The sequence below is a fragment of the Papilio polytes genome, unplaced genomic scaffold (assembly GCF_000836215.1).
Source record: "Papilio polytes unplaced genomic scaffold, Ppol_1.0 DF822067.1, whole genome shotgun sequence".
Classification (NCBI taxonomy): domain Eukaryota; kingdom Metazoa; phylum Arthropoda; class Insecta; order Lepidoptera; family Papilionidae; genus Papilio; species Papilio polytes.
In genome coordinates this window covers 534,227-561,071 of record NW_013527137.1, presented here as the reverse complement: position 1 = coordinate 561,071, position 26,845 = coordinate 534,227, and the positions used below count along the sequence as shown (strand labels likewise).

At 36.9% G+C, this 26,845-nt stretch overlaps 1 protein-coding gene across 1 annotated transcript in view; it reads left to right on the top strand.

Annotated features, from left to right (window-relative positions):
• LOC106107253 (TATA-binding protein-associated factor 172) overlaps positions 1-26,539 on the top strand; it is a 30,800-nt gene extending 4,261 nt beyond the window's left edge. The window contains exons 2-35 of the mRNA XM_013288026.1: positions 1,089-1,135; positions 2,614-2,791; positions 4,416-4,479; positions 7,550-7,690; positions 8,052-8,203; positions 8,575-8,791; positions 9,342-9,550; positions 9,693-9,788; positions 10,158-10,334; positions 10,690-10,952; positions 11,261-11,543; positions 11,798-11,941; positions 12,442-12,598; positions 13,081-13,166; positions 13,782-13,919; positions 14,307-14,428; positions 14,552-14,648; positions 15,006-15,148; positions 15,660-15,878; positions 16,112-16,227; positions 16,527-16,681; positions 16,828-16,975; positions 17,285-17,520; positions 18,067-18,199; positions 18,639-18,871; positions 19,401-19,581; positions 19,951-20,131; positions 20,663-20,783; positions 21,336-21,509; positions 22,106-22,282; positions 22,649-22,797; positions 23,335-23,593; positions 24,044-24,219; positions 24,631-26,539. Of these exons, the coding sequence (XP_013143480.1) occupies positions 1,125-1,135; positions 2,614-2,791; positions 4,416-4,479; positions 7,550-7,690; positions 8,052-8,203; positions 8,575-8,791; positions 9,342-9,550; positions 9,693-9,788; positions 10,158-10,334; positions 10,690-10,952; positions 11,261-11,543; positions 11,798-11,941; positions 12,442-12,598; positions 13,081-13,166; positions 13,782-13,919; positions 14,307-14,428; positions 14,552-14,648; positions 15,006-15,148; positions 15,660-15,878; positions 16,112-16,227; positions 16,527-16,681; positions 16,828-16,975; positions 17,285-17,520; positions 18,067-18,199; positions 18,639-18,871; positions 19,401-19,581; positions 19,951-20,131; positions 20,663-20,783; positions 21,336-21,509; positions 22,106-22,282; positions 22,649-22,797; positions 23,335-23,593; positions 24,044-24,219; positions 24,631-24,868 (5,574 nt within the window). The 5' untranslated portion in view covers positions 1,089-1,124 and the 3' untranslated portion in view covers positions 24,869-26,539. The remainder of the gene's footprint in view (positions 1-1,088; positions 1,136-2,613; positions 2,792-4,415; positions 4,480-7,549; positions 7,691-8,051; positions 8,204-8,574; positions 8,792-9,341; positions 9,551-9,692; positions 9,789-10,157; positions 10,335-10,689; positions 10,953-11,260; positions 11,544-11,797; positions 11,942-12,441; positions 12,599-13,080; positions 13,167-13,781; positions 13,920-14,306; positions 14,429-14,551; positions 14,649-15,005; positions 15,149-15,659; positions 15,879-16,111; positions 16,228-16,526; positions 16,682-16,827; positions 16,976-17,284; positions 17,521-18,066; positions 18,200-18,638; positions 18,872-19,400; positions 19,582-19,950; positions 20,132-20,662; positions 20,784-21,335; positions 21,510-22,105; positions 22,283-22,648; positions 22,798-23,334; positions 23,594-24,043; positions 24,220-24,630) is intronic.
• The last annotated feature ends 306 nt before the right edge of the window (positions 26,540-26,845 follow it).

Sequence of the window (26,845 nt, the reverse complement as noted above, 5' to 3'; positions counted from 1 at the left end):
TCTGCTAAGATCCGTATAAACAATGTAATTATTTTGTGTACTAGCTTTCGGCCGCGACTCCGCCCACGTAGAATTTATAAAAACTTAAGTGTGTAGTCTATGTGTTCTACCAGCCAGTCCTCTACGTCTATGCCAAATTTAATCGAGATCTGTTCGGCCGTTTAAGCTCTTACAAACATCCATCCATCTAAACTTTCGCATTTATAATATTAGTAAGATTACATGTGTTGAAATTGTGAATGTCTTGTATGTAGCAAAATTAACGACCTAAAAATTGGTCCACTATGGCCGGAGTTATGTGGTAACACACATAATAAATATACAGATGAATTAATAACCTCCTACTTTTGGGTTAAAAAACATAAGTAATAAGGATTATTATAGTACAAGCTTTCGTCCGCAACTCCGTCCCCGTGGAATAAAAAAAAAGTGAATAGCCTATGTGTTTTTCAAGACAATCGTCTACATCAATACCAAATTTCATCAAAATCCGTACAGCCGTTTTGGCCACAAACTCTAACAAACATCCATTCATCTAAACTTTCGCGTTTATAATTTTAGTATGAAGTATGATTAGTATGATCGCTTCCATACATCTCTATCAGTAAAATAGACTTCAATTCCTTCTTACCCACATCTTCCATACAATCTATAATTCTGCATCACTTCGTCTTAGAGCGCCCGCACACTTTTGATAAAACTATCGCACTACTGTTTAGTCTAGCTTTGATTTCTATGAGCTTATATGAAGGTAGCGCACTACTCGTTTTATAGTTGTGCAACTAAACAGTTGAATTGGCTGCAATCGACAATCGCACAATAGTTGTGCGATAGTTTAGTCAAAGGTGTGCGCCGAGTAATTATTAGTTTATAAGTGTCTTTGTATCCAACTCCGTTTTTTACGTCATTTACATTCAACACTCTCGAATACTTGACCTATGTTAGTCCCAGACGCTCAGTCTGATGCTAAGATATTTATAGACAATGGTATGTCCGGAATGACTTAACCAGACTCGAATGTACAACATAAAATTTTTTATAGAAATAAACCGCAATAAATTATGTATGGATTTTTTTCTTTGTTTCAGTGCAAATAAGAAAAAGAGGTTGCCTGTGTCCACAACATGACGTCAAGGTATGTTCCAGAATGTTCCTATTTGATTGACACTTCATCCACTCGGTTTCTATCAATCTTCCGACTATTGTCGTGAATTACGTTGATGTTTGAAATGGTAATCTATATCTATACTTCTATAATCTATACTTATTACAATGAAGCGTAAACACACACTTTTTTGTTGCCTAAGATATCAGCAATTACAGTATATTTTTGAATAACTCTTTTTTTTTTAATAAAAAGCCCTACACTTACGTTACGCTTTAGGCTATATATTTTCACGCCATTTAACCTAATGGTAAATATTTTGGATAAAAACCCTAATGTGGGAAAGAGACCACTTACTGGCAAAATCCAAAAGTTGCTGCCAACATCAAGAAAGTAAGATTGCCAAGGTTTGTCATGTCGTGTCATATTGACATTTGCTCTTGATAATTTCACAAATGTAAACAATAAAATAAAATTTTCATAATTACACGCGGATGAAGCCGCGCGGGAACAGCTAGTTATTTTTATAAATTTAAGGCTGTCTTGTTCTACATGATAAATTACCTGATGTGGCGGTATTTAAAATTCATTTTAACGCAGTCACTTCCAGTACAGAAGAATATACTTCTTTACATCTTTTATACCTTTTCCAGAACTTATCTTATTTGGATTGATCTTCCCGCGGTCTATGAATACAGACTTAACAATACCTGGCGCTTAAGTTGGCACTTTTGGCATAAGGGTTGTTCCCGACGTGACAAATTTGTTACCGGTCACTATACCTTTTTAAAATCACCTATTTCCGACACCCACAACCTTCATCGACCACTGACCGCTTATTGGATCTCTGCCAACTAAAGCAAAGTTAAAAGTGTAATGTTTATATAAATATGTCCAAGATTCAAGTGCTCTTAAAAAGATCAAAAGGCATCCCACAGTAGCGCTATAATACGAAAGCATAACACTCGCTTGCAGTTACGTTTCTATTATTTTATAGTAAATCAGCGATAAATTAAAAAAGATAGGAAGATACTACTGTATACGTACACTTAATATTTACTCGATCATTCTACCTAACAAATATGTGAATTTCATGCACATTTGTATCGATTTTTTTTACACCTATAAAATTAGTTATTCAATCTAAGCGACTTACGCAATACGATCTCATAGAAGTTCGCAAAGGTACGCGATGCCGACATTGACGTTTTATTGCGTAAGCCACAACTAACATAGTAGATTTGCATTTCCTTATGCTTAGGGACATCCATAGTGACTGATTAATGACTACAGCTGTTAACCAATTTAAGATTTGATGTCAGACTAGTGACATCGAGGTGGTGAAATTATAAAAAATAGTAAACATATAGTCTATATTTTTAATGTTGCAAGAATTTTTGAAATCAGTCCAGTGATTTTTGAGTTATTTGAATACATAAAAAATCCAAATCTTTCCTCTTTATAATATTAGTATGGATAGTTAACAACAGGGGTATTTTGTAATGCAGATTAGATCGCCTGTTCGTGTTGCTGGAGGCAGGCGCGGGGGCAGCGACGCGGCGGGCTGCAGCCCGCCAGCTTGGCGAGGTGCAGAAAGCGCACCCCGAGGAACTGCATCGGCTACTCGGTCGTCTCATGAAGTACCTGCGCTCGCCCGCATGGGAGACAAGGATAGCCGCCGCACAGGTACACATACAATGTCATATTAACAATGGTCGCCTAGGGAATTATATTAATAACACAATCATGTTTGTAACCTAGAAGGGTAGACTTCCGTAAGGCGATCCTTCGATATTTATATATCTAGGCATAAGTGCATGTCGGTTTCAGATGTTAATAATACCCTTCTTGAATAAAACTCTAGTAATAATGCACAGTTAACATATTAGACATACAAGTTTTAACAAACCAGTATCCTTGTATCGTAACTTGAAAACTCTTTTTGAACGTATTTATAGCTTTGGCACATTTTAGTTTATGGTTCTAAATAAAACTCAAGGAGGAAAGATCAAACTAAAAATATGTTTGTTGAAAATTTTGAATCTATAAATTACAAATTCCAACGCTAGCGGTACAAGAAATGTAATTCTTATGTACAGTCAACTGCATAAATATGTATACATTTATAAAACTTTAGACACATGTATAGGGTTCAAATATATGCATGCTTGTATTCAAGATCGGAAGTATACGGACGGTTAGGTCCAATGGATATTTTTGAAGCCATATTCGAGTTTATAAAGACTGATAAATATATAACTAATAGCTTTTGCCCGTAATTCTGTTCGCGTGGAATTAAAATAAAACAAAAGGAAAAAACCTTTGTTCCAGAATATGCTCTTAATTTCATTGAGATCCGTTAAGTCGTTTAGGCTATAAACTCTAACAAACATCCATCCCAACTTTTGAATTTATAATATTAGTAAGATTTATGCAGCTAACTGTACATATAGAAGGCTGTGTCATACTTTAAATATATGTACAAAACGAATTTTTTAAATGTTAATTGAGTAATTAGAATGCGGTCAGGTTATTGTGAAACTGGCTTTGGGACTGAATTGGGCGTAACTACCTACACCATGTATTACATTACACTGTCATGTTTTATGTCAAGTGGCATAAGAAGTAAGACGAACATACTGTACAACAGTTAAATGTTACATTGACCATCTTTGAAACCTAAATTAATTTGGATTTCATCATCATCCATCACCAGCTTACTGTACTTCCCCACCGAGGGGCCCGGAGCCAACTCTAAGTTAGGGTGACTAGGCCATAGTCAACCACGCTGGCCCGGTGCGGGTTGGTTGACTTCACATATATCTTTGAATTTCTTCGCCGATATGTGCAGGTTGCATCACGATGTTTTGCTTCACCGTAAGAACGTCGGGTAAATTATGTACATATGAAAATTCGAAAATCATATTGGTACATGGCGGGATTCGAACCCAAGATCTGTAGATTACAAGTCAAGTGCTTAAAGCACTGAGCCACAGACGATCTTAATTTTGGATTTATTATCACAATATTACGATTACGTTATTTTCTTTTCGCATATCTTCTGAGGTGAAAGCAACACGAACCTTTAATAATGTTACGTGTTTGTTTTCGAATTTATTTAAAGATGACCGGTTTTTACTAAATACATTAAACAACGATTTAAGGTTCACTGTTTAGCTTAGGTTAGTCTACGTAAGAGTTTCAAATCTTTTACCAATTCTGATTTTTTTTGACAATCACAAATGCAATAATTTTAGCTAAATTGACTGTTACTATTGAACACCCCTAATGGACTGTTTTTGTTCTATAGGCAGTCGAAGCGATACTCTCGAATGTTCCAGAATGGCATCCCACGCAAAGCAACGTGAAAAAAGGTAAGAATATATAAAGCTTCAAATTTATCTGACCCAAAACTGGGTTATAATTGTTCCTAAGAAAATATTATTTTTTAGAATATTACGTCAACGTACTTATTATCTATATCTATACTAATATTATAAAAAGGAAAGATTTGTATTTTTTATGTATTGAAATAACTCGAAAACTGGACCGATTCCAAAAATTCTTGCACCATTAAAATTTCTGTTATCAGTAAGTAAAATAGGCTACTATTGTTTAGGCAAAGGCATAATCTTTTTACTATTTTCTTAATTTCAAGCATTCGAAGTCGCGAGCAACAGCTAGTGTTCAAATAAACAAACAAGTCATTAATACGTTTTACGTACCGTATTAATTACTTTTTTTTATTAAGTACTCTTATATGTATATTTAATGTTGAAACGAATCGTGATAACGGCGTCCCTCGTATCAAGCCAGAAAATTTTTTGACATACTATACTTACGTTTGTTATGTTTTCAGTACTTTGTAATGATGAATGAGCAGAAATGTCGTATAGTTAAATTGTAGTTATCATGAGTCAATTCAAACGACAGTTTTGTCATAGTAATGCCTTTTTTATTTATCACGATCACGTTTGTTTAAAAAATGTAACTATAACGATTTGTAGTTAGTTTTTTTTATGATTAGACCAACCGTTATATGTACTTATTTGTTGAGAAACGAGGTTGTATGTACAAGACATCGAATTTTTGTTTAATATTTTTTAAGTTTTGTCATGTTCCTTGTTTGATATGTCAATTATAAAAATGTGAACAGAAAGAAATATATATTTCGACTTCGTAAGCACATACCGGTCGTTTCAATTCACTCCGTCACCATTTCTTAACAAAGTTCAAGTTTTAAGTCGGACAAGTAAACATATAGTAAACGGGAGCTTACTACTTGGTGAAACACTAGTTTATTATTACTATTAGAGATGATTTTAATTGTATCAACCTAATTAAAACACTCAGGCCACTACCTCCTGTCAGAATGGCGCGCTATTCCAATACGTCTGAATGACATTGACAGCTGTCAGATAGGGATGAGACGCATAATCTAGTGTTGCACGAATCCTCCAGCGCAGTACTGATTTTCTTCATAACAATACATAGTATAAAGAGGGAAGATTTAACTGTAGATTTGTTTGCATTGAATAAAGAAACAAAAGATTTCGAAACTGCTAAACCGATTTTAAACATTCTTTCGCTGTCAGGAAATTTCACTATCCCCGGATGACACAGGCTATTTTTATTACTAGATTTTTGAATTCTGCTCGGACTAAATCGCGAGCAAAGTAATTATGAGGAGTGGCCACTTTCTTTTATGGTGCACTATGAGGAATCAATTAGTCGGCTTGCCTACACTGTTTACGAGCCATATGTTCCAATCAACTTGTGCTAATTGATTGATTGCCAACAAAATATTTATTATCCTAACCTATGTATTTTTAAATTTACATATTATCGCCTCCATTTTCATAGAAAATGAGAGTATAATGCGCTGGGGCGCCGTCAGACATGAAAATGCATTACGTTTATACAAATGACCGGTAACTACAGGTATATTTTAACGAGGTTTAGGCTAAGCGCCATCTGCGCTCGGCCACCTCAAGCCCGGTGAATCTGTAAATACCTCTTCAGGGCAAACACTGGCCATTCAGTCACAAAAAAAATACAGATATATAAAAGAATTATAGACATTTCTAATGCATTTTTTATGTTATTCTTTGAATGGGAGGATGCCAATAAAAGCTAATGGTGTCGTTCATGACGAAGTCTATTGGCAATAAAAGTAAAACTATATACAGGGTTATAAAATATTTTGTTATGTAACTGTATGAATGATGTCTTGCTTCACGATTATTCAATAAAATACTTCGTTGGTAGATTGTACGCTAATATACTTCGATATGGTTTTTGTTCCTACTAAAACTGTTGTGAAAAAACAACGGATAAAAGCATTCTTTTCAACATGTGAATTAACGAGCAATTAACAAAGCTATTATTTTACTCTATGTCATAATTTATAGTTATTAATTAATTCTTGCATTATAATTAAATGAATTATTTATTTGTATTGTAGTGCATTTGATATTTAAAGCCGATTTACTTTAATTCGGCTTTAAATATTGTCAGTTTTTTTCGATGTTCCCTAAATTTATTTTAACAATCATCTAAATAAAGCTGCATTTATACTATGAATGCATTTGATAAGAACATGTCCTTCGCTTGCAATAGAAAGAGACGGCGATATGTTGTATGGTAACTATTAGTAGTCATATGTTATCAAATATTAGTCTATGTGTTCTTCTGACTATTTACATCAACACAAAATTTCATCGAAATCCGTGCAGCGATTTAGGCTATAAACTCTAACAAACATCCACCCATCTAAACTTTCACATTTATAATATTAGTATGATAATTTGTCCATGGTTATATGGATTAACTATTAGTGAACTATTGTCCCCAACGATACGGATGTGAACAGGAAAGTACGATTTCCCGTACTGATAAGTTTTTGTTGCATTTTTGTTTTGTATAAGCAATAGTTACTTTACTATAATGAATTTGTTTCCGCCCACATAGCGTAATCATCATTATGTTGGTATTATAATGCGTATATTTATGCAAGTATTCAATTGAAATCTCATTTTTTTATGTATCTGGCAGGCGCGTGACTTTTTTTTTATTAAGGATAAATCTTGTTATTTTTAATTAAATCAGCAGTAGGAACTTTTTTTTAGACATCTCTCTGGTATAATATTATAAATGTGAAAGTTTAGATGGATGGATGTTTGCTTGTTAGAGTTTGTAGCCTAAACTGCTGAACGGATCTCAATGAAATTTGGAATAGATGTAGAGGATAGTCTGGAAGAACACATAGGCCACTTGGCTTTTTTTAATACTACGCGTACGGAGTCGCGGGCGAAAACTAGTTAAATATATTTAAAACACTGTAAATTTACACTGTCAACACATACAAACACTTATGTCTTATGTAAAATAGATTTGTACATGTGTTTCGACTCCAGAAACTCATAGGTGATTTATGCTTTCCAGAGGAAAAGATGGATGCAGAAGAGGTTGGACTGCTCCGCTGTGAGACGTTCGATATCGAGCGTGTGTTGGAGAATGGCGCACACCTTATGGGTTCCGAAGGTCATGAGTACGACCTTGAGGAAGTTGCACTCTCTGCTGGAGGTGAGATAATCTCTTTATATTCTAAAATCTAGATCTACGATTTAATGCCGTGAGATCGTGAAAACAATATTGCTTTGATGTTTATGTAGGTACAGTCGTGGAAACTGGTGTTGTACACCTTTAAAGCTACAATCGTTTGAATCTTTTAAAACGAGACACGGAACAGGAGACAATAGAACATAACTTATAAATGTGTGTACAAAAAACATATGTCAGAGACACATGGCTATTTTTATTTTTCCTAAAGTATAACACCGCGGATTACCGCGATTGTACGTACGATATTTTCGCGAATAAAATGCATTAAAATAATTAAAAACCTTAAGTTATCTTCATTGCTACAGTACAACCTTTTTTTCAGATATGAAAGAACGGTTGGCTAAACAAAGGCAACAGCTAAACGCCCGCCTTGGTCTCGATGTGGCGTCAAAACTGGGCGTGGACCTCACCTCGGTGTATACCAATGATGATCTCTGCCCTGTCAAGATACAAGTGAAACTGGAGCCTCCACGAGTGAGTACAGAACATTTTACAATTTAATTTGTAAAGGATATTGACCTTTCAACTTCGGACTTTTTTAATAGAATGTGATTCATTTGGGGGAGTTTTAAGTGTTCAATGACAACAACCTAAAATCTGTAATTGGCCTGATTTGTGAGAAAATAGTTAATGAAGTTCAACAAATAACGTTTTTGCATTATTTTGACACATATACGTAGATATTAACAAGTAAATAATCTCTAAATCAAAAAAAAAATCACTGGTCTATTACTGGTAAACAAAACATAAATGGTCATTCTCTTTTTGTTATACCACAAGTAGCTATATACGGACTTTAAGATGACTCTGAGATCTTATTTAAATACTAACGTAATGTTTTCCAGCGGCCGGTACAAGAACTGGTGCCAACAGCATCAAAGCAGCTGAGTTCCCGCGAAATAAACTTGGCGAAGCGGCGAGCGCGCGCCGCATTCAGCAAACAGAAGTCACGTGACTGCGAGGAGGGGCCCTCCGCCGCCGCGCAGCCCTCGCCCTCGACAGCACTCATACTGGAACCAGACAGGAAGAAAATTAAACTGGAACCTGTGGAGGACTTTATTGGTTTGTGTTTTGTGTAGTTTTTTGGTAAAAGGCGGAAAATGGGAAAGAAATGTTTAAGCTTTGGCATTGACTTGTTCAATGTAATACAGTGATTTTTGTGCAATGTGTATGTGAAATTTTGTATTTTAAATGCCTTAACTTATTTCCAAGTTTGATTTGTATATTTATACAAATTGACAAAGGAATAGTGACTAACAAGTAGATAGTAATTTAATTGATAAAACGGTTTGAAGGACCACTGTTTAAATGGTTCATTTTAAGAAAATAGGGAAAAAAATGCATATTACATGTTTTTATGAAAGTAAAATCTTACTAATTTTAAAAATGCGAATGTTTACATGCATGGATAGATGTTTGTTAGAGTTTTCAACTTCTACGGCTAAAACGAAGTCGATGAAATTTGGCATAGATGTAGGGAATCTGGCTGATCACGTAGGCTATTTACTTTTTTTAAAATTCATGCGGACGGGGTTAGCGAGAGCAAGTTTTTTTTTAATTAATAAGTGTGTATTTGTTTTATTTTTTAATTGTACGTGTGTATATTTGGCAGTGGACAGCGAGGCGGCGGTGCCGGACGGGCTGGGCGTGTGGGGCGCGGCGTGCCGCTGGCCGCTGGAGGGGTGGTGCGCGGCGCTGCAGGCGCAGCTGTTCCACGGCGCGTGGGAGGCGCGCCACGGCGCAGCTAGCGCGCTGCGGGAGCTGCTGCGCGCGCGCGTCAGCGCCAGCGCCGCACGACGCCCCGCCACCACTCAACAACAGGCTAGTACTCACTAGTATACTGGGAAATTCAATCTTGAATGCATTACTAGGCAAAAACTAAAAATTCCTGTATTTTAGTTTGGTAATGCAGTGTCATTTTAATAAAATATTATGGATTTAAAATGTATGTTTGTGTTTTCAGATGGAAGACGCCCATCAAGAGTGGCTGGAGGATATGGCATTAAGACTGCTCTGTGTTTTGGCCCTGGATCGCTTCGGGGATTTTGTATCGGATCAGGTAATTAGTCACTCGCAATTTTATAACGCGATATAAAAAAGAAAACATTTAAATGCATTTCCTGTCAATTCATACTGCAGCGCTTTTAAAACGTTACTTTATTGTCTCGCATTGTTGCAATTTGAGCAATAGGCGAACGAAATAAGAGTGATTTAATGTTGTTCATATCACACAGAGCAAAAAAAAAGCACCCATGCTTGTACTTGTTTAACAAAATAATTAGAGCACTTAGTTTTGTTGGTTTTAGACTTATAGGGCGTTATCGTCGCTTCAAGACAAAGCCCCCTGATAAATAAGTTAAAAAAAATCTTTGGACTTAGTAAATCCACTTACAATGTGAGCATCGTAGTGAAGGCAGTGCGTGTGCAGGTGGTGGCGCCAGTGCGGGAGACGTGTGCGCAGACGCTGGGCGTGGCGCTGGCGCAGATGCGCGAGGCGCGCGTGCGGCTGGTGGCGGCCGCGCTGGCCACGCTGGCGCGCCAGCGCCAGTGGGAGGCGAGACACGGTGCACTGCTGGCATTCAAGTATCTGCTCGCAGCAAGACAGGTATGTATACATTACTTTGTTATCAAAATAAACATGCATGTATGCATTTAAGTAAATGTAATTAAATACACGGATGCTAACTTTGCATTGCACTGTAATTGTAGTGAAATTAAATAGAAATGAGAATTTAAAACAAACTTTTTATGATTGTAAAGCTATAAAAACGAATATATAATACAGACACGTCTTATTTTATAATATTACTAGAGATTTTTATCGCCTTCGATTATTGTTATGATTTCAAATGATCGGTAAGTTGAAATTAGTGAACGACAAAAGTGAAAAAAGACATATCTATAACTTGGTTTTGAGAAATTTGGGTGTTTTTCGCATTGTAAATGTAATGTAATATTAGGATGTGGCGTGTGCGGCTGGCGCGCTGGAGCACTTGGTGGCTGCGTTAGAAGATGTGGCGGAGGACGTTGCCGGCGTGGCTGCTGGCGCGCTAGCCCCCGCCGCCGCCGCACTGGCCGCGGCGCGCCCGCACGCGCTGCCAGCAGTCGCCGCAAGGCTGTGGCAGCTGCTGAGGGACCAGGATGACCTGGCAGCACCGGCTAATGCCTACATGGCGCTGCTGGCTGCACTCTGCGCTTTGCCACAAGCAGCCAAACATTTGCAGTATGTATTTGGTCTTAATAACGTACTTTTACTTTAGTTTCAACCATAGAGATAAATAGAAGTTGTTGAAATTTTAATATTTGATTATGTAGAGAGAGACATCAGATTTTAGATCGGACTAGTCTAAAATGCATGATCTACTTGCCATTTTTCCTATAAAAGTCCATACAGTATGTTATTAATTCAAGTTATACTAAATAACTTTCATTCTTCAACTAAAATTCATAATTAACAGTCTAATTTCAATTTAAATCTACGTTTAATTTATTAAAAAATCTCATAAAAATGATGTAATCTAAATGTTACAGCCCCATCGACTTATCCGATGTGCTACCGCGTCTCTGGCCTTACCTCGACCACTCAACAAGTTCAGTACGCAAAGCTACACTACAGACGCTGCGCACGCTCACACGCCCTCTGGTGACCACTGACGACACTAACGGTGACGACAAGTTGGATGTCAAAGTGAACGGCAAAGCTGACAGCAGGCTGCTGGCGTGGACCCCGGAGTTGTTACAAGACGCTATGCGACATGTGTACCAAAGAGTACTGTTTGAACACGTACATGACATACAGGAAGTCGCTTTGCAGGTTAGTGTTTGTCTTATGTAAATGCTAAAAATGGCCGCCATCTTGATTTATCTTAATGATATTATATTTTTCATTTAATAAAAACAGCGGCCATTTTGGATTTTTCAGTCTACTGTACTCAGTCAAGCCTTTCATTTAATACCTATGTTAGGTAGAAGTTAACTTAAAAATATATTTTTTAATTTGTTTATACTTTTTTTTAATATATTGCCACTATACGAATACGAACTGATAGTATAATTCGATGTTTCCAGGTGTGGGATAATTTACTGAAGCACGCGGCACTGGAGGTGATTCTTGTAGCGGCGTGCCCCATGCTGGCGACGTGGATGTGCCTCGCCATGCAGCCGCCCAGGCTGCCCGTGGACCCCTCGCTGCTTCTCTACACACCACATAAGGTGACCTCTTATTTATACTAGAGTCGATAAATAAATTCTTTAGTGTAGATTTGTATGACTTACATTCATTGTCACTTAACTTCAGAACCATAGTCGCAATTAAGTAAGAATGAATGGAATCGTTGTTTAATGTTTTTTAAATATGGCAGCTCGGACGCAAGCAGTTGTTGCGTAGAAGTCAATTTTATTTGTAGTGGGGCGTAACTCTAAGGTGACTGGGCAAAAAGATTGAAATGCTATATTCCGTCCGCATGGAAATAAAAAGAAACACACACAAAAATGAATAGCTTATGTATTCCTTCAGACTATCCTCTACGTCAATACCAAATTTCACAGAGATCCGTTCAGTCGTTTAGGCTATAAACTCTAACAAACATTCATCCATCTAAACTTTCGAATTTATGATATTAGTGAGATTGATTTTATAATATCATTTAATAGTGAAAGACATCAGCCATTTTATTTTTTGCAGTATACTAACTATAAAATATTTCTTTAAGGAGCGGCGTACACGCACGAGTTCGCTACTATCGGAGCAAGTGCCGGCGGAGGTGCGTCCTATACAAAAGTGGTTTATCGGCGGCAGTGAATCCCAGCCCGCAGTCGCCCGCGACCGCAATGTAACCCGCGCGCGTTGTCTCGCCGCTGATATATTAGGTAACATCCTATGACATACCACTAATATGTACTCTTATCCTATAAGGAAACGTAAATATTTAAAACTTATTCGTTAAAGGTATAGCGAAGCGTGCTCCGTTCAAAGATATACAAATATATAGAGGAGGCATAAAGGAATTCACTTGTAACCTTAATGACGTGATCATCACTACCGCTATCTATTGATAGATCATAATACATGTCAATGTAATACATTGTATTTGAAGTATTTGACATAGGGTTATTTTTTAAAAAAGCTTATAACATAACAGTCAAGAGTTGGCACTAATTTTGACAACTGATAGAATACCTTTCAGAGAAAGTACCCGTGAAAAAATTTTTACTATGCCTCGTCTAGATGTTCTTTAAATGTCTATCTCCGTATATATAACGATGGGAGTCGGGTGTTGTCTCCTTGTGTTGTTATGTAAACTTCTGTTAATAACTGTACATTGTTTGATAGTATTTTTTTATAATTTCAGGACATCTGTCGTGTTACCTGGTGCAACCGGCGCCTGGTATAGAATATAAATCAGAAGATGAAAGCCCGATTCACTGTTATGTCAAGGTATAGAATTAACATGTACCATGTTTTAGAATGATAAATTCCAAAATTGTCCGATTTTGCCCCTTTTAGTTTTATCATGTACTAACTATCTTTATGGGAATGATATTATAAAAACTTTATTAATTATATTATATTCAATGGCAAATGTTAAAATTTTAACTTTAATTTAAATGCATAGACGACAACGTAGGCCTTTGATTGGCTAACAACTGTTACCATGGTAACCTTACCTCTTTGTTGCTTGTCTTTACCGCATGACTATTTAAATTAATTCAACCCTTAAATTAAAAAGCATAAAAACAACCCATAGCGTATCGAAAGTAAAGGGCATTTTAAAATAAGTATTATTCAAAATTATGCTTTGATTGCTGTTAATTGTTTATTGCATAGCTGTTGCTCGCAACTTCTTCACCGTGGAATTAAAAATAAATAATAAAAAGTAGCCTACGTTACTCAATGGTTACGAAGGTTTTTAATGGTAAAAGAATTAAAATCGGCCCAGTAATTTTTGAGTTAATTCAATCCATACAAATATCTAAAAATCCAAATCTTTCTTTATAATATTAATAGATAGGGATGTGATGTGATTGTTCTGTAATGTACCTATGTTGTCAGGTGATGATAGTGTACTTGCGGTCAGGCAGCGCGCTGCAGCGGCTGGTGGCGGGGCTGGTGGTGTCGGCGTGGGCGAGGTACACGCGCACCACCAACATGTACCCCCCACATGCGCAGAACGGGGTTAACGGTGACCAGGTATGTGATACGTTTTCACTACAGAAACATGACGAGAAATTATATCTCATCTATTTGTCTGTTCCATCTCTCTGTGTATCTAGTGTTTGTAATAAAGGTCAGTCTTACTAATATTATTAATGCAATAATTTAGATGGCTTGATTTTAAAAGGTATCTGTAGAATTACTAAACCAGATGTAGAACATAGTCTGGATGAACACATAGGCTACTTACTTGTGTTTTTTTATTCCGCACGGACGGAATCGCGGGCAAAAGCTAGTTATCTCAGTAAGGGTTGATAAGTCAAATAAATAATTTTCACCTATTTTAAAACGTTTCATTTCTCAAAACATTTGTTTAAAGTATTCGTATAATAAATTAAACGCTATATTTATGTTTTTTCGCAGAACGCGGATGGCAGTGAACAGAAAGATGTATCATGTCTAGCACCGGAGTTGCTGACGAGTACGTTACACGCGGCGCTCAACCAAGCTCTTTATTACGACGAGGTCGCACTAAACTGCAATCGGTAAATAATCCTGTTGCTATATTCGTAATTTTTAAACAAAAATATAATATGACAAAATAAAATGTTCTTTTCGCATTAAAATATTTACTTAATGTCATATAAAATAATTTAATTAAATTTCAGGATACTACAAGAGGCCCGCGATCTCTTAGCAATGATGAAACACTATAAATTGGCTGTCGATGGCGAAGAGTTCAATAATATATTGCGACTAGAACAGGTATTGTAGATATTTTTAAATAAATTAAGGAATAATAAAAACATTCTTCAAATTTGATAGCGAAATGTTTTAGTCTAATAACCAAGTTATAAATATGGTTCATTAATTGGAAAAATGACCAATCAGGGGTGGATTGGATTTATAATTGTTTTTTAGAATAATCTAGCCAGCCTGGTGTAGGCAAAGAGATTCAAAAATATTTAGAGAAACCATAGTTGTTTTATTCACATGATCCACGAACGCTAGATAAGGTAATAAGGGTATAAGGTGATCCAGAATGGAGTGATGATGGATGATAGACTTACGTGATCGACGAGGGGTAGGATAAGACGGGGATATATCTATGTGTGTATGCAGGTGGTGCACATGTGCGCGGTGACGCAGCCGATGGTGGCGGGGCTGAAGCTGAAGCGCGTGCTGCAGACGCTGGAGGAGCGCCGCGCGGGCCTGCTGGCTGCAGCCACGCAGTGCGCGCAAGACCAGGCCACGTTTAATGTCTCGTATGTTCATATACATATATTGGAAATACTCTTTCTGTTAAAAAGCTGTCCGTCGTCAAAATTTAATTTAATTTGGAGTTTAAGCGTATCCTTATTATTTAAGACGCTGTTGCAGATTTAAATATCGTTTCAGTATTCTGCCGTTTGTCTGCTAAAACAACGTATCTCATTCAACCTTTTAGATTTTGTCACTTAGTGAAAGTGTAGATTTCTAATTTATTTATTTATTTAATATGAATATAAAATAATGTTAAAATAATCTTTTAAATCAGTTTAGAAGTTTGAGTTTGTTTATAAACATTATTTGTTAAACGTCTAAAAACGGACAGATTTTTACATAAGCATACTAACAGAGATAACTAGCTTTTAACTCCGACTACGTATGCGCAGAATTTAATAAAAAAAATAGCCTGTTTTGGTCTTCCATACCTGATGTGTTTAATTTAGTAGTAACAAACATCAATCCATCCAAACTTTTTTTTTTAATATTAATATGATTTGATATTTCCAGTGTGCAAGCGGCGTTAGCCGGTGCGTGTGCCAATCTGCACTCGCTGCCGGAGCGGCTGAACCCTGTGGTGCGGCCGCTGATGGAGAGCATCAAGAAGGAGGCCTCCGAGGAGCTGCAGGCGCACTCCGCCGACACCCTCGCTGAACTGCTCGCACAGCTCGTCGATAGAGACCCATGCCCTAATAACAAAGTCCTTGTTAATCTGAAGGCTTTTCTTAGGTACGTTTACATATTCCTTGTAAGTGCTTATGTACAATATATTATCGCAATTATTGAAGTAATAGAAAATTTATGGCCCATAAAAGAGTATTATAGTTATTTAACAGTTCTCAAGCATGAATTCTGTCGATAAACATGTCGTAATTGGTTTACTTTGTCCTTAAAAATGGTAACTTTTGCTGAAATCTATTTCCTTTTTTTTGTTGCTGTATTCCCCTCTTATTATGTTTCAGATGTGATCCAGAGTACACGCCGCGTATATCTCTGGAGGTGGCAGAGGAGGCTGACTCTGGTAGCGGCGACAGCGGCTCCGAAACCAAGAGAGAAGTGCAGTCGACGAATACTACATGTTAGTATTATGGTCTACATTAGATACAAACATAAATATTACTCGATTAAAATGGAAAACATAGAAAATATGATTAGTGTTAATATTTAAAATACTAATAAATATAGATCTTATTGTGCATACATTTCATAGCATTACTGTTGATGTAAAAAATGGTGATTATAAAAGCAAACAAAAAAATCGAGAATTAATTTAAATTAAAACCGTTATTGTCAGTATTTAAGCTACTCGTTTATAGATGGCGCTGTTTTATGTTAATTTGGAATTTTTCACTTTGTTCATTTTAAATTTATTTCCAGTGGATAAATACAAAGGCATATTAACATTGCGAGAACAGCAACGCAATGCGGAGCGCAGTGCGCCTCGCCGCGGCCGGCCGCCCGCCGCCGCCACCGCCGCCGCGCACGCCGCTAATGACATCGCATTGGACAATATCTTTCCGCACGAGGATGAAGTAAATGATTTAATTACTTCCGTTGCGCATTTCTGGAGATAATTTCTAACATTCAACCATCTAAATGTTTCCAGTTGTAATATTAGTTATATTATATTTAGATTTAATTAATATGTGTTATTAAATATTGTGTTAATGTATTCCAGGCCCGTAAACTACTGAGGATTCAGAGAAGGGGAGCGACGCTAGCACTGACGAGTCTCACCAAATATTTCGGTGACGAGCTGCCTGAGAAGCTGCCTAAGTTGTGGGAGTTCATTACGGAGCCATTTGCAAAAATTATGACTGATGCAGGTGATCTATCGTTTTAACTGATTTTAAAATTATTGGATTGATTAGTCTCTATGTTTTAATTTAGAGATTTTTTTATGTAGAAATAGTGCGCGTCATGTGGTTTATTAAATAGGAAAGGGAAACATAGAGGATATTTCTGTGTGTCCTTTTCCTTTGATTAAAGTTAGGCAATGTATCTCTTATTGTTGGTATTTGTTATTTCGGCGAGTTTGGTTGGCCGCTTACTGGATTGCAATTTTTGGAAAATTGAAATCTTTAATCTTGGTATTGCACCGATTTCGAATGCGATATTTATGACTTGTGTTGCAGAGCTGGTGTGCCAGGAGCCGGAGGCGGCGGAGGAGGTGATATCGCGGCTGCAGGTGGTGGAGGCGGTGGGCGGGCGCGTGGGCGGCGCGCTGTGGCCGCGGCTGCTGCGCGGCGTGCCCGCGTGCGCCGCGCTCTGCCGCGCGCTGTACACCGCCCTGCGGCACATGGCGGCGCGCGCGCTCGCCGCACTCGCAGCTAGGGACCCGCATGCGGTTATGCAGGAGTTGGTGAACGAGGTATGTAAATACAGACTGAAATACAATAGTAGTCGGGATTGACATTTTTATATAAAGAAAACAACTATAATATCTTATCGGAGGCCTAATTTTAGTTCCTTTCAATCCTCTCGTGAGGAAAGGATGGGAACGGAAAGTGGATTTGACGGTGTAGGATCATAGGGTAGGGAAATATTTCCTTAATGTGCGTCTCGTCCTCCGTCGATTTAGGGTAGGCAACGCAACTGCAATTGCGGATGTTTAGGGGCCACGTGCTAGTTGTTGCCACCTTTTGTTATAAAAAATAACACCTAGGAAGAAACGTAGAGATAATAATTGACGTCTACGGACGTTCTTAACGCCGTTAAGCTGCATACACATTGCCACTCTTGTTTTAGAATAAAAGGCCTAAGTCGTACTATTTTTATTTACTTGACTCTTATGTCTGATCACACAACTTCTTAGTTTATATCTTCTGGTATACATTATGTTGTAACTTCTGATACTTGTTATATTAAAAACAGGGCGATAATAGTGATTACTTATGATGTATTGTGTATTGTTTAGTTGATCAGTGCATTAGACGACGTACGCAACGAGCGCGTGCGGTGCGGCGCGGCGGAGGCGCTGGCGCGGCTGGTGGACGCGCTGCAGCTGCACGTGGTGCCCTACATCGTGCTGCTGGTCATACCACTGCTAGGTCACTAATATAATAATTTATATTACTTTGAACTAATATTATAAATACGAATGTTAAGATGTATGCATGGATGTTTTTTAGATGTTATCTCCACAAGTGCTTGATAAATCTCGATGAATATTAACACAGATTAAGGGTTTTTAAATTAAAATTTAAAACTTATAGACTAATTAACTGTTGCTCGGGACTTTGTCCGTGTGGAATTTCAAAAATACGTTATGTTACTCAGTAGAAACGAAGCTTTTAAATCATGAAAGAACTTTAGAATTAGACCCAGTAGTTTTTGAGTACTTCAATATATACAAAAATGCAAATCTTTCCTCTTTATATTAGTATAGTAGAAATATTTAAATTAGTATAGATAAGCAACAACTATAAAAATAAAGATAAATCCTATCAAACGAATATTATTCACTCAAGAAATTCGTTGTGTTTCCAGGACGTATGAGCGACCACTGCGAGGCGGTGCGCACGATGTCGACGCGGTGCTTTGCTACGCTGATCCAGCTGATGCCGCTAGATGGCGCTGTGCCGGAGCCCGCACTCGGCGCGGAGATGCGCGCGCGCAGGCAACGCGACAAGGAATTCCTAGAACAACTGTTCAATCCTAAATCTATAAAGGATTATAAGATACCGGTGCCGGTGTCTGCAGAATTGAGGAGTTATCAACAGGTTTGTGTTGTTCTTGAAAATATTTATAATTTCTAATCGTTGGAATTAGAGAGAAAATTAAAAAATTCAAAAGTTTCAAAATTGTTCAGTTTATGATCACATTTTTGATTAAATAACACTAATTGACCTAATTAATAATATCTTGTTACTTTAGTATTTGTTATTTGTATGTTAAATTAAAATTTCTTGTTATAAATGTCAAAATGGCAAATGGCATTTATACATATTATTACAGTTATGTGTGAACGCTAATCGGCATGCCAATATCTGGCATCCAAGTAATTATTTAATTTTGTAATGGCTAAGGGCATTTGACAGATGGGAACTACATATTTTAGTGGCATATGTATTCTTGTCATATGTATGCTTAAGTGAGTGGATTCAGATATGACGGCTGACAGAAATGTATGGAAGAGCAGTATATACTTTGTCGACTCTATCTTGCCGTTATAGATGATGATGTGTTCTTGTCTTAAAGACAAGTGGATTATATCCGTGTAAAATCTGAGAGAAATGTACGTGATTGCAGGCGGGTGTGAACTGGCTGCGGTTCCTGTACGAGTACGGTCTGCACGGCGTGCTGTGCGACGACATGGGGCTCGGCAAGACCATACAGTCTATAGTGGTGGTCGCCGGCTCGCACTGGGAGCGCACGCAACAGCGCCGCGACACGCTGCCCTCTCTCGTCGTCTGCCCGCCCACGCTCACTGGTATACGCTATATACACTGTACACACACTATACTCACTGTGTACATACACACTGTACTCTCTGAAGTGGAAGTTCTCTGTCCTATATGTGACAGGCGTGGCATGTATATTTTTTGAGTGAGAGTATTAAAACTGCGGTGTCCGAGAATCACTTTTATTCGTGTCACAATCCAACTCGACTGGTATAGACAATTTTTTGCACTTTTCATTTAGTGTTGCACGCAGCAGCTTCAACTCCCGCTATGCTTTGATGCCCATAGACCATTTTTTTTTAATTAAAACTAAAGCACAGTCATAAGGATTTTTTTAGGATATACTAGAAAGACTGACATAAAGCTCCAATTAATTTCAATTGATTATATTACTGCAGGTCACTGGGTGTTCGAGGTGAACAAGTTCATAGAGAGCAAGTACCTGCGGCCGCTGCAGTACGTGGGCCCGCCGGCGGAGCGCGAGCGTCTGCGCGGCCTCGCGCGCCGCGACCGCTACAACCTCGTCGTCGCCTCCTACGACATCGTGCGCAAAGATATCGACTTCTTTAGTACCATCAAGTGAGTCAATACGTGAAATCTTTACTGCTATACTTAATTTAATAAAAAGATTTGTATTTTTGTATTGAATTAACTCAAAATGTAGTGGACCGATTTAAAAAATTCTCTAAATAATAAATAGCTACATTATCGCTGAGTAACATAGGCTACTTTTTAATATAAATTCTGCCCAGACGGAATCGAAAGTAACAACTAATGTAAAGCTGAAGTTATCTAAACTATGACATTGTCTTGATACAACAGGATCTTATATCTTGCTAATATTATAAATGCGAAAGTTTTGATGGATGGATGGATGTTATTATGTGCGGAGGCACAAGAACGGCTTAACAGATCTCGATGAATTTTGGTATATACTATATATATGGTATATTATATCTGATAGGGTATTTACTTTTTTAATTACGCGCAGATGGTGACGCGGGTAAAATCAAGTGAGAAATAAATGTTGTATAAAATGCTAATTTTAAACTCTCTTGACATTTACTAAACATGTTTAATGTTAAAATTGGTTATTTTTTTTCTTTTCAGGTGGAACTATTGCATTCTTGACGAAGGACATGTTATAAAGAATGGAAAAACCAAAGCGTTCAAAGCAATCAAACAAATAGTCGCTAATCATAGACTTATACTCTCCGGTACACCTATACAGGTAATAAAAATATACAAAAAGTGTTATTAATTTTATATTATAACTTTGTTTAATATTTGTCAATAAAACTTAGTCAGATTTAGTTCAGTTTGTTTAAATATACTTTATTCTCAAAACAACATGTTTTGCTTACAATGAGAAAAAATAAATATGTACAGCTTGTTGGCAAGTACAAGTAGAAACACAAACATTTAGATATAATTAACTAATATATATCTTAGTACTTTTTAAATTAACACTGATGACAAGTAACAAAGTTTTTAAACTTTTTGTCTGACCGAGTTTGCTTCGAGTAATGCTGAATACGGTTGTTCCAATTTGATAAATGTTGACTGGAAGGTATACTTCATACTAATATATAAATGCGAAAGTTTAGATGGATGGACGTTTGTTTGAGTTTGTAGCTTAAACGGCTGAACGGATTTCGATGAAATCTGATATGGATGTAGAGGATAGTCTTTAAGAACGCATAGTATACTTAGTTCTGTTTTTTATAATTCCACGCGGACGAAGTCGCGGGCGAAATCTAGTAATAAATGTATTGTATTTTAGAACAACGTGTTAGAACTGTGGTCGCTGTTCGACTTCCTGATGCCGGGCCTGCTGGGCACGGAGCGGCAGTTCACGGCGCGCTACTCGCGGCCCATACTGGCGGCGCGCGACGCCAAGGCCACGCCGCACCAGCTGCAGGCCGGCGCACTCGCTTGCGAAGCTCTGCATAGACAGGTCACTGCTGACCACTTTTTTCTCGCTTGTAAATACACTAATACTATTGTGTTCTCTAGGAAACTAAATAGTCTCACTAGCTCCGATTATTTACCGACTATAGGTGATAATTTACTGTTAGAAAATAAATTATACAAGTAATTTAAACTGGACTTTTCAATCTTTTCTTTGTTACGAATAAGATTTTAGAGAATATGATGTACTATTTGATTATTCTATTCAACTCCTATTGAGTTGAGTAGAGTGTGCATAATCATATAAAGTGCAGATTCTCAAATGAATCGGTATTTGATATCATATGATCCGATCTGCGTGATTCTTTTTCTGTTTCGTGTAATGTTTGGCTTTGAAGTTGGTTTTTTTTTAAATACAGTAACTAGCTTTTGCCCGCGACTCCGTCCGCGAAGAATAAAAAAAAACGAAAGTTAGTAGCCTATGTGTTCTTCCAGACTATTTCATCGTAATCAGTTTAGCCGTTTACGCTACAAACTCTAACAAACATCCATCCATCTAAACTTTCACATTTATAAATTTAATATGATAATATTAGTATGAAGTATTATTTGTTTGTGAATATAAATTTGTGTATGTATAAGGTGTTGCCGTTCCTGCTGCGTCGTGTGAAGGAGGACGTGCTGCGCGAGTTGCCGCCGAAGATAACGCAGGACTACTACTGCGAGCTGAGCCCGCTGCAGCGGCGGCTGTACGAGCACTTTGCGCGCGACCACGCCCCGCAGCACGCGCTCACCCACTCACAGACACACGTTTTCCAGGTATATTGCGATTGTTCACTTAATTAATACGTAAAGTGAGACTTTATAATTGAAAATTAATTATAAGTGTATCCTATGTTACTCTCAGTTAAATTACCTTTCTAATGGTAAAAGAATTTTTTAGATCGGCCCAGTAGTTTTTGAGTTAATTCGATACATACAAAAATACAAATATTTTCTTTTTATATTATTTTAGTATAGATAAAATTTTATTTAATTTATTCTAAGTATAGATGGACAAAATTGTACAGACATATCTAATAGTTAGGTAATATTAAAAATGTGTTAATAGTCTTAATAAATCTTTGATTACGAATTTTCGACCTATGAATGACAATAAACTAAAAACACTTATGATTTGGGCAGGCGCTGCACTACCTGCAGAACGTGTGCAACCACCCGAAGCTGGTGCTGACGGCGGAGCACCCGGAGGCCGCGCGCATCGCCGCGGAGCTCGCCGCGCAGCGCTCCTCCCTCGACGACATACACCACTCCGCGAAACTGCCCGCGCTCAAGTAAATACAGCTATTACAACCAATTCTAACGTAAAACAATTATTTGCCAACTAACTATATACAGCATGTTACAATTTATAATACAAAAAAGATTGCCTGTCCTACCAAATTGTAAATTGTCTGATAACAATCGAATGTGTAAAATATGTCATTAAATTATCGGATTTTGTTACCTTATCTGAGTGACGTCATTTTTAAGCTATCTGAGCCTCTATCAGCAGTGGTGGGCATGCCTCTAGAACCTTTTTCAGATGTTGCAAAGTACATATCTAAAAAGCATTTTTATATTACACATGATCAGTTATGAAAGTTACTGACTGAACAAGTACGAGTAGCTAGATCTGTTTTTTTAGTAATAGTCCTACCTAGTAGATACTAGATGTAAGAATCGGAAAGAACATAAAAGGAGATTAAAGTGGACTCAAGAAATATTGATCATAAGACAAGACAGTTTTTAGATCTAGGTATTTTAAGACTGTGTCACTACATATGACAAAAATTTTTAAGTTATTAGCTAAATGAGTTTTTTTTATTCAGACAACTGCTACTCGACTGCGGTATCGGTACCGGCGCATCTGACGCTGAGAACGGTGCAGTAGTATCTCAGCACCGAGCGCTGGTGTTCTGCCAGCTGAAGAAGATGCTGGATATCGTGGAGCAGGACCTGCTACGAGCGCACCTGCCCACAGTCACACACCTGCGGCTCGACGGCAGCGTGCCTCCGCATCAGAGACATGCCATTGTCACCAGATTTAATACTGACGTCTCTATTGATCTACTTCTACTCACTACTGCTGTGAGTATTTTAATTATCACTAGCTGTTCCCGTGCGGCTTCATTCGCATGAAGTTGTAAAAACTTTTATTGTTTACATTTGTCAAATTCACAATTGCAAATGTCAAAATTAGTTACCATAACAACCTTGCTTCCTTAATATTGTCAGCAGCAGCTGGTCAATTCCCACATGAAGGTTTTTTCCAATTGATTTACCCCCTAAGTTTAGTATCGTGAAAATATTTAGCCAAAAGCTCGACGTAAGTGTTAGGGCCTTAAAAAAAGGCCTTATTAAAGAAAGAATTATTCAAAATGTAATTTACATGAGTGCACTGAAAGCGGAAGCTTCAAAGTAGTAAATTTAAAAATGTAAAATAGATATAAATAGCAATTAACATCTAGAAGCAGCCCTCTCCCACTAGACTTGGGGTTCATTTAACGATCTAGACTAATCTACAATACAATGTTGCAGGTGGGCGGGCTGGGGCTGAATCTAACCGGCGCTGACACAGTGATCTTCGTGGAGCACGACTGGAACCCCATGAAGGACCTGCAGGCGATGGACCGCGCGCACCGCATCGGACAGCGCAAGGTCGTCAACGTCTACCGCCTCGTCACCAGGGACACCCTCGAGGAGAAGATCATGGGGTCAGTATTCCTACTACGAGGATTAGTAGTGCTTGTTAACTACTGAACTGTCTGTCTGATAGCGTTACAATATACTATAAATTACACTAGAACAGCGATAGATTAACTTTAAAAAAAAATATTTTTGCCAAGTAAAAATATGTTTGTTCACATTTGCTTGATAAAAATCAAATATAGTTAATCTCAGTAACTCGTAGCTTGTATGGTCATGTGAGCGCTTTACAACGCAGACTGCATCTGCTTCGCGTCCCAAAACATCTAAAATCGTGTTCTATCGTGATGTTAAGATACGTTAAGAGCTTCAAATTATCTGAAAAATACTATTTAACAATTTGGGCAAATAAATAAAATTTACAAAATCTAAAAATGTCTAAATTACATGTATAAACGATTTCTAATGTATATTTCCAGGCTGCAGAAATTCAAACTGATGACCGCAAACACGGTGATCAGCAGCGAGAACGCGGCCATGGAGACGATGGGCACAGAGCAGCTGCTGGACCTGTTCCAGCTGTCGCAGCAGCCGCAGCAGCAGCAACAGCCTGCTGCGCTGCTGGACGCGCTGCCAGACCTCTGGGATGACAAGCTGTACGAAGAGGAATACGATATGACCAATTTTATTAAAAGCTTGAACAATATTAAGAGTTAAAATTTGTCGCAAATGAAATAATTTTAACAGACTTTTATAATGTTTCTATTCGTCTGTGTTAAAAACTAGTTGTGTTTTTGAGGAAAAATACTTTGTTTCAAATGAACTTTATACATGGATATGTTCTCTTGGTATTTGTGCCTGATTTACATTTTGGCAATAACGATTGTATTTGGTTGAGGACTTGAACTAAAGTTGGAACTAAAACGATATTTGCAAGCAAAATCCTATCCATCTAAAGGGATCATAGCATTTTTCTGTCTAATGATTTTTTTCAGTATGGCTTGTAAATGTTTTTAAAAAAGTATCTTATGAAACTGATTTTTTACCTTAGGTGAGAAAAACTGCATGTATTACAACTTGCGACTAAAAATATTAGTCGTTGAACTATACCAATGTATTAATGTTTTTTTTCCTCATAAGTACCTTATACATTTAAATTAATAATAATTTTTGTTTATTACTAATGGGTTATCTATACATGTATTTTTTTGTTTGTATACAAATTATTGTGTCGTAATATACATTGTAAATGGCAATTATTAATAATTTAATAAATAATTGCCAGTTGCATAATAATTTAGTTTTAGAATTACAATCACTTTGCGTTACTTTAAAATATTTTTCGATGAAAGTAAATATAAAAATAATAACCTTAAATGGATAAATTTGCTTATTTACAAAGTTTAGGTCTTTGTTTAAAATAAATGAATATGATCACCTATTTACAGAAAAATACTAAACTAGAGGCTTGTTTCTTCATATAGATATAAGGCGCAGTGATACCAACAATGGCTTTAGAACTTTGCCTTACGTGGTTTAAGATTCAAAATTATTTAAACAGTGTTCAATATATTATACTTCTAAGCGTGTTAACTGTACTAAAATTTAAATATTCACTTGTTAATGTAGATTTAATATAGAAATAACTATGCCAAAATAACAAGAGTTCTAATTTGTAATGGTTTAGCTAGGTGTCTCGTATGTTGTATCCCTTTTCAAATGATTAGTTAACGTTTGTTTTAAGTTCCTTTTGTAAGAAATACCTCAGTTTTTAATTTTTTCTTACTTCCGTAATTTATTATGTAGCGAATTAAGGAAGACAGTCATGTTGCTTAGTCATTTTTGTAGTTTTAGGAAAAGTCGAAGAATTCAGGTTTGTTTTTTCTGCTATTTTGTACCTGCTCAAATGGAAACGACGAAATATACATTGTAGTTAAATGTTCCATATTACCCTAATACCAAGGATGCAATATAAATTATTGTGTCCATTATAAGGTTGCTTTTAAAATATGCAATCTTTTTGTCATAGATATAAAATCTATAAGAGTTCATAAAAGTTTGATGTCTAAGATGAAATGTCATTAGTCAAATTACCTTTTTACGGCTTTTTTGTGCTCTAGATCAAATATCTATAATCTATAGATTATATATCTATGGTTGTTGTCTAACAAAGTTAATATAACTACGTCGTCAATTAAGATGTTGTCTAGATAAAAAAAATTGAATATAATTTAAACAAAATTGATAATTCGTAGCGGGTGTGTTTTTATTTAAGTTTTCTTTTCATTACTATCATTTAATTGATAGTGGTTTTGTTTGTGTTTTAAGTAACTTGCAGTTACAGTTCAATGATTTTTTTTTGCTATAACAAAGTTCACATACTTGTAATAAATTTGAAGTAAAAGCATGGTTTTTTTTTATCCCCTTTTACGCAAAAAACTGACTTCCTACCCAATCCTACTTCCGGTGAATCCTTGTCAAGTAAATAAAACAAAAGTACTGGATATTTTACACCAACTCAAGGTTGGACGCAGGTTGTTTTATAGTTATAAATTCTTGGTATTTCACTAGATGAGCTAGCTGTAAGTCCATGGGTTTGATGGGTATCAAAGCCCTCTGATACTATCGTAAAAGAAACGTTAAGCAATTTTAACCATTAGCTATTTTACGCCAGTTTATAGTGATTGTAATACT